The 10293-nt window shown below is 35.9% G+C and overlaps 1 protein-coding gene across 2 annotated transcripts in view; it reads right to left on the bottom strand.

Annotated features, from left to right (window-relative positions):
• Positions 1–1452: 1452 nt before the first annotated feature.
• ABHD17B (abhydrolase domain containing 17B) overlaps positions 1453–10293 on the bottom strand; it is a 16012-nt gene continuing 7171 nt past the window's right edge. For both annotated transcript variants that reach the window (XM_017807383.1, XM_017807384.1), the window contains exons 3-4: positions 3430–3609; positions 1453–2980 (exon numbers count right to left, since the gene is read on the bottom strand). In XM_017807383.1, the coding sequence (XP_017662872.1) occupies positions 2761–2980; positions 3430–3609 (400 nt within the window). In that variant the 3' untranslated portion in view covers positions 1453–2760. The remainder of the gene's footprint in view (positions 2981–3429; positions 3610–10293) is intronic.

Here is a 10293-nt window from a genome sequence, read left to right as displayed (position 1 = left end):
GACCCCACTTTTAGACGGTAATCTCATATTTTACATAAAGTTATTGTAAAGGTTGATTTGCCAAGGTTTCCAGAACTGAAGAAGACAGTTTACTGTCAAATATTTGTCTCTTAAAGAAAGAAAACAGAAATGACACCACGAGGTTCACAAAATGCTCTTTTCTTTTTCCCTAAAATACAGACATTGTCTCATTAATGAATGCTGAATCAACTCTTATTTATCATGAGACAATTGCATTTATAACATTAAACAACACCCATTGTCAGTTTCACCAAAACGATGGTTGAAGGACAAGACAACCAGAATGTCACATGTTTTGTGCCTAGCTGCAACAGCTCGGAGTTGTCTTCTGTCACTAGCAAGTTTGCTGATATAATACAATTCTCAATGTAAGCTAGGCTTTGCCTTAACCCAATTTTAGTTCCTTCAAGTAAAAACTTATCTGAAAAATCTAGGTGTAGAACACAAATCAGAACGAACTGGTAATAATTAATAATGGATAAGTGGTGCAAAAGAGAGCAGAACCTCTTCTCACCAGTGTAATCCAGCACAGCTGCATATACTGACGACAAAACACTGTTAGTCAGGCCTTTTGTTCTGCTTCAACAAAACACAGAAACAAAAGGAGCAAAACCACTATGCCACCTTTTCTGCCTCTTTCAATTACAGGGTGCCATAATATTCCCTGGCACAATCAGATAGTTCTTGCGATGCCACTTGATCATTTGCCTGTAATTTGCAAGCCATCAAAATACAGCCCCCATCTGTATCACTTATCATTGCACTTATACATTCTTTATTTGTGAATTTCTGAAGAGGAGTCTCAAAACAGGCTTCATTCATCATACAGAAAGCACTTAAACACTTAATTGTAATGATTTCCGTCTAGAACAGACATAGTGGCTGGAAAGTAGCAAGAAAAGGAAATCAAACTATGTATTCAATATGATGTAATAAAGCTGAGTTACACACCTTCAGCCAAACACTTTGTATTAAGATAAAAATCCTCTAATCTAATGTTATTTTGCCTGAATATATTCTGAATTTCAGAACACATACTTGAAGCATACTTGATCAAGAAGACAAACAAGAAGCCAGTTGCTTGAGAAAAAATTTCCTTCAACTCAGTTAACTCACCAAAATGCACAAGACAAGACAACCTTTTAATTTTGAAGGAGGAAATATCAGAATTCATTACAGAAGAATGTTTACGAGCATCTTTGCAGCAGAAAACCTGTATGCTGAATGGCAAATAATAGCAAGATGAGGCCTGGGGGTGGGAGGGCAATCAGAACAGTTGCTGCTGATTAAGAAATGTGCTGACAATTCATAACAACGGGTTAGTGCTTTAGTTCTAAGATTTCCTAGAATAAATGGGGAATTGCTCAGCATTTTGATATTGCAAGTAACCATCGCTATTTCTTTGAAAAAAAACTAAGGAAGAAGAGCAAGTTTGTGGAATATTGTTTACTTTTAATCAACACATCTTAAAGTTTTCACAATACTCAAAGCTACACTTAAGTATACAACAGTCTCAATCACAAAAAACAAGCAGAACAATTAAACTACATAAGGCCTTAGAAGCACAGTGTGTATTGCTGGAATATTATTTTGTTTCCAAATAGGGTACATATAATTAAGTTTGTTTTTCATAGTTTTATTAATGCAGAATGCATTCTAGGGAAAGGCGACTTTATTTCACTATGAGTTAACAGAAAAATGTCAACATTCTCTTCTTGTCCTTTCTCCCACCCCATCCAGGCCTGAATAGTAAAATTTCCATACAATACTCAAAAACTAACAAGGTTTTGCACTAAGCATTCAAAAGTAAGCCTGATCAGACAACTGCAAACTTGCAAATTGTTTATTACAATGTTGGATAAATTTCCAGGTTCTTTTGAATGAAACACTGTATCTCTACACAATCAATGTTTAAAACTACTTGGTTTTAAAAAAAAACATGGTCCATAAAGTCTTCTAGGTTCTAAAAGTCTTATTAGTTTCAAAGAAGTAATTTGTGGCCTCAGTAGCAATGATGTGAATGATACTTGCATTACAACAATGATAACTTCTGGCATTATTTTGGCAAGATTAAGACTCCTGAGGACATGAATAGGTAATTTTTTTTAACCTGAAAGGTAAGGGACAACACAAGTACAAAATAACTAAAGTAAATCTAAGCACAAAAGATATGAAAAATATGGGAAAAGATAACTATTTTGACCCTCTCCCCCTATAACAGGGCATGGATCATTTCCAGTGACTGTCTGTTCTTATTACATACATTAGTAATTGCTCAAAATCATGGCTATTACATTTTTAGAGAACAACTGCTTAGAAGTCTGGTTTTTAGTAACACCTGTGCAACAGAGTAAGTCACAGTACATTTTGAGATGTTTAAAAAATATCTATAAACTTGGTTTTGATACACTAAAGCACTTGGCAACACTTTTACAGCATTTGATTTTATATAATTAAAATTTCTTACAGTACTCCTTGTGATTTTTTTTACACCTAGGAAGAAAAAACCTCACACAAAGTCATGTGAACTGCTAAGTTTGACTGCAGGATCATGTAATTCCAGTTTATAATGCTGGCACTAAAACCTTCATTAATTATGTTAACAAATCATTACCTGTACATTTAATGAAGGCAACCAAGATGATTTGAAAACACAACATTCAGGTTTTATGTTATGTATTTATCAAGATGTGCAGTTCCGCAGTGAAATGAAAAAAGCATATAAATATACAAAGAAAATTACAAGTTCACCAGTTCATGTGAGACAAACTGTTTTAATCTTTCCAGGTACTGTCCGTAGAGTTCCACATCATTATGGCCTGCTCCTTCTACCCACAGTGGTTCTACAGGTCTCTGGCAACGCTCAAACAATGCTAGGCCATGTGAAAAGTCAATTACTTCATCTTCAGTCCCATGGATTATTAACACAGGAGATGTTATTTTAGAAATTTTGTCAATGCTGTAAGAAAAAGATTATATCCATGAACACAGGGATATAGTTCTGAAATATATGACAGGAATTTTCTTCAGTTAAGGTCTACTTAGTTTTACAGTCTTACAGAAATATATTGCAAAAGACTTTCTTCACAGTTATCCAGATTAACAATTCACTGGACTGGAACTACTTGTTAGAACTAGGAATTTACATGTTATGTACAGGAAAACTAATTACTTCTTTACCAGATATCCACTAAAAAGATTAGGGATACGAAACATCTAGGTTTACAAAGTTCTACGAACTTCAAATCAAATGTTCCTCTTTGTTATTATTCATTGATTTTTCTCCAACTGTTTTATTAGACCCTTGAAAAATATTTCAGAGAATTTACCAGACTACTTGTTACTCTTCTAGTCGAAAACTTCTGTACTAGAGAAAAATGCTGGAAAAAAACCCGTCCCACAACTTACTTCGGGAATGCATCAAAGCAGTAGGTCTTCTTTGTATCAGGAAAAGCTACTCGCATTCCTGAGGTCAGTGGAGAATGAAGGATTACAGCAGCACTTTCATACCTAGCAGCAAGATCCACAGATGGTACTGTTCCTATACTCTGGCCATATATAATCACATTTTCAGGGCGGATTCCATACCTAGAAAATTAAAAATGTTTTTAAAAAGTGGCATATAAAGTGAAACAGATAAAACAACTACAGAGCAAGGAAAAAAAGCATTTCTGAAGGTGAAAATCTTTTGAAGGGTGTCAGCAAGACTATTCCATGACATTTGTGACTAAAAGGCACAATTATTTACTCTCCACTTGCAGTAACTTTTTTTTCCTTATGCCTGAATGATATTGAAATAAGGGTTTAATTTATTGAATATGGATTTGTGAATACAGTTGTGACTTGCATACTAGTTGAAAGTCTTTACTAGTAACTCTAGTGGACCTACAACAGAAGACTGATGAAAGCCTTACTAGCTCTTTGGTTATCATCAAATGGAGCACAATCAAGCCTGCAAAGATTTGGTCAGCTTTACTCTTCTGATACCTGTTAAAAACTGCAAGCTGGTAACATTGTTCATAAATTTAGTGAGACAAAGCATTCTCATACTGACAGTGGTCAGAATATTGTGGATTCCATGGAACAGCCGAGATTCTTGGTTGTATCAACCTAATCCACAAGTAAAACAGCCCAATAAGCAATACCGAATTAATGCCAAAGCCTCCCTTATAGTAAGGTGAAAACACTCTTTTTTTCTGTAGTCAACAGAGGTAAAGAAAAGAAACATCTAGCTAACACTTATACAAGTCAGACTTAATATATTTTTCTGCATCAGTGTGGATACAAAGAGCCGTTGCTACCCAAGTAACACCAGAAAAGCCTGTAAAGAGAATGTTATGAGGGCAAGAACAGCGCCCACAGCCGAAGTGATCTGCTGATGCATTGACCTCTGCTAACCAAGTACTCTCAGCACAGGTCAGACTGCAACAGTGTATCTGTACTTGGGAAAGAAAGTACCTTAAATAGGAAGAGATACTGCATTGCATTAAAAGCAAATCCAGAAAACCCCTGGAACCAACAACAAGTCCCTTCCCCCACTCCCCAAAAAAACAAACCACAAAAACAAAACTAAACCAAAAAACCCAAACACTAATAATTGTTCTCATGCATCACTAGAAATTTGTTCAGCTTTCTAAGTGAGAGCGGGCTAGCCTAATGCCACTGTGGAACACATGAGGTGACTTTAGTGTTTGCCACTGTAATTCTAAAAGGAATGGAAATCAAGTGAAGGAAAGTGTACCTGTTATCTCATCTACAATAAATGCACACATCTTTTCTGTCAACGCTATACAACACCACCCATACCCACAAAGAAGTTATCAAATTAGTATATTTCTCATACCTTCAGTAAAGTCAGGGAAGCAGAGGTAACGAAAAATTCATAGTATCTTATAAAGATGGGTAAATAACTGTATAGTAACTGTATAGGTCACCAAACGCTAAAAGTCCAAAAGACTCAAAATCAGGAACATTGGAAAAAAGATGTTTCACGTGTACCAAGACATTCAAATTACCAACCAACAAAAAAGCCATAATCCACAAGTACTTTTCAATAAGCCAGAAGAAATGTCCCATATGTTACATCAGTATTTAATACACAGTTAATAAAAAACTTATTGTTTTTCTTGAAATCTTCCTAGATATATCACATTTGAGTATTACTAAAATGCTAAGTATCAGAACTCATTAGGCACCCCAATAAACTTTCTAAATCGGGTTTAAAATCCACTATTCTCATCTAACATTGTCTATTTAACTATTCATCTCTTTATTTAAATTGTGTTCTGTTAGACTGAAATATAAGATTTAAAAGTATTAGCACAGAGACATTCAAGGAGTCTGCTCTTATCATGACTTCTTAATTACTATTGGTGTTTCCTAGAAAGAGTTTCTAGTCATAATCAGATCATGATCAAATTAAGACTTCTACAAAACTAAGACTCAATCATCAGCCTGGAACAAGCCAGACCTCCACCTCCCAACAGTTCTCGAAGAATAAAAAAAGTTCAAACAGTCTGATTAACAAGATTTTCTCAAAATTCCAACATACAAAAATACAATAAATGAAAGCTTTGAAATAAAATCAAATGTAAGGTCTTCACTATTTTTGCTTCTCTTCTGGAACACCTGAGAACAGACGTGCTCCTATCCTTTTACAATTAATCTCCCAATTCACATTTGTCCACTCTGAAGATACAGCACAACCTTCTCTCCCTTCCATAAAATCTGACAAAACTTGCATTAATACCTGACACTTTGCATCATTAGTATGGCATGCAGATTGCACACAGCACATTATGACACAACACAGCTCTCCAGTAATAAACCTTGCAAATTATCACACTTGCATTTCCTTGGATAGTGAGTTTTACAAGATGCACAGGAAATCAAAGCACAACTTAAAAGCACATTTTGGAACATATATTCTCCTCTTTTTCGTCATTCTTTTCCCTATTTTGGATCTGTCAGCCTAAAGATAGATAAATGATGGCTACAAGAAAAATAATCCAAGAAAAGCATTTACTATATTTGGATTAAAGTAATCCTTTCACCACAGTCAAGCAGATTGCCTCACAGTGCCCAGCAGAAACTATTTGGCTTGCAATTTGAAAACTGAAAGAGCGAGGCCAATAACCAAAAGTAGTGGTTTAAAGTAGACTTCTGAATATTCTGGCTTGAAGAGAAAAAAACAAAACCCAATAAACCCTCCTCTCCCAAATAACAAACTCCAAGCAGCTTGGAAAACAGATCACCATCTGTTGTTTCTAGTCTTCCCTCTTCTCTTGGACAGGCTTCTGAAATCTTTGGGAAAAAGAAAGAGTCCACTGTGCCTCAGTTGCTATCTCTCAGAAGTATGACTTTACAATCTAAAACAGAAGAATTCTTGAAAAAGTAACTGTTGCTAAGTTCCCTGGTCATAAAATTTGTCTACTCCTTTTGATAGTCCCATAAATGCCAGTTAAACTACAAGAAGTTTTGTACAGAATTATCAGTTGACTATACACCTGGTCTCCCAAATGAGGAAGTGTCAGATCAAGAGAAAAAGTGACAGTAATACTGTTCTCTTAATCAGTGTCTTAGAAGTACAGGCCATCCTGAGGAAGAGGAATGTGACACTTACAGAGCCATATGCTGCAAGTAGTTGTCCTGGTGACAAGAGGTCAAAGACATGCTGTAAAAATTGTTAATATCTTTGAAATCTCATTATGCTGATAATAGGACTAATATAAACGCTATTGGCCATTCAAGTAATCTTAGATAACTTGTATCAGCATAGGTTTTTTGAGAGTTTTTGTATTTGTTTGTTTGTTGCTGGGGTTTTTTGTTTGGTGTGAGGTGGTTTTTTTGTTTGGTTGGGTTTTTTTGTTTGTTTGTTTGTTTGGGGATTTTTTTCCTTTTTTTAGTTTTTTAACTTCAATTACCTTTAAGAACCAAATACCATCTTGAATTGCCATGATACACTGTCAGGCTCTTAAAGAATACCTGCTACTTTGACCTTGATATACATAAGGGAGACTACTGTTCTTAATCTAGAACACTCACTCAATTTATAACAACAGAATAAAGCATCGGTAAAAATCAACCTTAGAAGGGTACATTTTCCATAACACCTCTGAAGCTTACACTAATGAAGAGTTGCAATAGATGCTCTCGAGAAGCTACTGTTCCTAAAGATATTGCAACATACATATTTAGAAAACTGACACCAGCGCTTGGGGTACATGGAACGAAGAGGAACATCCTGAGGGAATTTTCAATGCACATTCAGACTCTTTTGTCATCATGGACATAACATGTAAATTACAGCTGCAAATGGCAGAACACGAAGGGCACAAACATTATCCACATCTTTAACTATCAACATTCCAGGCCATGAATAAAATTCATGAGTGTACACCTCCTCCTCAATTGAGATGCTCGTTCCCCTTCTTGTGTATAAAATATTTAACACTGGGAGAAGAAAAAAGAAACTATGTTATATGAAAGGCAAGTCTATTGACCATACATACAGTAATCAACAAACTGCACCTTCTCTGTCTTTCTCCTGACAGTCTGGCCTTTTCTAAACTTCACAATGCTACTGATACATTTGTTCTATTAACAAGATTTCTCTTCATAACTGAGTTTTTTCCTATCAATTTAAATAAAAGCTCAATTTCTCTCCAAATATACAAAGTTACAGTACCTCAACTTCCAGCTAAAAAAACTCTACCTACTTTTGAATTAAAAAAAAATTAATTTGTGAATTCTCAAATGAACACTTTTGGTCAACATCCAAACAGATTCAATCTTATTCCTATATCTGGCTGTTCCAATTATGGACATCCTGTTCACTTTGACACATCGATCTGATGGTGAGATTTAGCCTTCAATTTTTTCAATTGTTAGACAGCCCATGACAAACAACAATGAAAATGGCTGTTTGGCTTCTTACAGGTAAATCTGGTCATGAGGCAATTCTGGCAAGACTTCAGAGGTTTCTGAAGGAGTGCCACTTGCCCTGCATTTGCCTGGGGCTGGTTAAACCTTTCCACCCTTGCTAGGGTGTCATCAAAGGCCCTCAGAGACCAGAACAGCAGAAAACAGGCGTATCCCAAAATGACTCCTGGCATTTCAACACTTTGTAGCTATGACAGTCAGAAAAAGAATGTCTTCACTTGCCACGTTTACATAGTTCCATGCACATGAATATGCAATAATGTATAACTTTTCCTAACATGAAGAAGGCAGTGAATCACATTGCCTCCTTTCATGGGCAGCTTCTATATAGGTACCTACTGCTTCCTATTAAAACACTTAAAACAGGTAAAGAATAGGAACACAACTCAGAATCTGCATCTGCTGTTTACCTTTTCTGTTCTGCTACCAAATTAGCTTTCCGTATTCACTTACATCAATGTTCATATTCACATACCCTTACAGCAAAATCTCACCATCACCCTCAATACTAGTTCCAGACTATTTCACCCCAGGTGTCCAGTCCCCACCAGACTGTCATTCTGATTTACAGATGAGCATTGGATTGTCCCTCCAAGATACAAAGCTTAAGATGCTACCAAGTCTTCACCACAATCAGTTTTGTTGACTGTAGAACTAAGTCCACATCAGCATTTCAATTACCCTAGAAACATCTTTTAGTGCTGGGTTCTATGATCCCATTTCCCAGAACAAGGAACGCAGGGAGCTGTGGGTAACTGATCAACCTCCAAAGGTCATTTCTCCATTCTTCATCACATCACAAGCTGTGAGGCACAGTTTAAAAGTCTAGGGTCCCTTATCTCATCAACAAGAATTTCAAAGGAGTTACAGCTATACTTATATTTATCCTGCAAAAAACTTGCTGAATTAATTTGCTTTTGCAGAACAGGTTATAAAATGTTGAAGATGATGCCAATGTAAACTGATAGACCAGGAAACTGAATCAATATGGCAGCAAATGTTCAAAGTCTTTGTTCTGGTCCAGATATTCATCAAGTAGTTAAACACAGCTGAGCACTGTCTCAGGGCTCAAAAGAATACCATGGAGTGATAACCAAACATTCAGATACAAGGACAAGACCAATTGGAAAGTTGTTCTAAGTACTACAGATAAAAGTAGTAACATCAACCTCTTTCTAAGCAACGGACAAAATTCAGTTCACATTTGTGAAATCCACAAGTTGGGCAGACATAACCCAAACTTGAGACACTCTACAGAATTATTTCATTTCTATAGAAGGTTTTGACACAAAAAATAAACAGAGACAACAAATAGGACTGAGGTGAGGTCATTCTTAAATGGAAGAGAAATGTAGATAGATGTAATATGTATTTAGAGGTTCCCCCAAAAACAACATCTGCTCAGAAAAGAGCATGCTTAGATGGGACATTATAGTCATTGAATGGTTTGTGTTGGAAGGGATCTTTAAAGATCATGTAATTCCAACTTCCTGGCCTGTGGCAGGGACATCTTTCACTAGACCAGTTTGCTCAAAGCTCCATTTAACCTGGCCTTGAACACTTCCAGGGATGGGGGAAGTTGCCCAGAATTTCTCTGGGCAACCTGTTCTTCTCTGGGCAACCTGGTTCCAGAGCTGAATCATCATCACAGAAAAGAATTTCTTCCTAATATCTAATCTAGATCTACCCTCTTTCAGTTTAAAGCCATTAGCCCTTGTCCTATCAATAATGAACAATCTTATTTGATTAGAGAAAGTAGACTTCATTGTTTAAGAATGCATGTGAGAATTCAAATGGCAATTACTTTTCCTTGTAGGTTTTCTACTCAGACATTTATTACGAGAAAAAAGCAACAATAATTACAAATTAGTTCATTAAACAGAGTCTGTAAATTGACATAAAAAAAGTATTGTTTCGCCATCCAGTTCTCTCACATTTTCTGGTACATTTAAATAATTCAGACTATCTTCCATATTGTTCACAAACCATATTATGCTTTTGGTCACTATCACTGGGTATTTGACCAAGTAGCTAACTTCCAGATCACCCATCAACTACAAACAGTGCACCTGTTGCAGTGCTGGGCTTATGGAACAGATCTAATCATATCTCAACTTTCCACCATAATAAAAATACACACCAACACCTAATCTAACACAGTATGCATGTCTTTGAATATATGAGGCTGAAAATCTGTCCTCTGTGGTTGAATAATGCTTATGATAGTAAGCTTTTCCCCTACTTTAATACATGAATAAAATACACTTCTTTGAAAAGAAATATCATACTGTTGTTATAATGTAAAAGAAATGCAAGACAATATGTGTATTT

This window comes from Lepidothrix coronata, unplaced genomic scaffold (assembly GCF_001604755.1).
Source record: "Lepidothrix coronata isolate B3197 unplaced genomic scaffold, Lepidothrix_coronata-1.0 Scaffold18, whole genome shotgun sequence".
NCBI classification, from domain to species: Eukaryota; Metazoa; Chordata; class Aves; order Passeriformes; family Pipridae; genus Lepidothrix; species Lepidothrix coronata.
The sequence above is the reverse complement of the archived record's forward strand: the minus strand, read 5'-3'. Positions and strand labels throughout refer to the sequence as shown.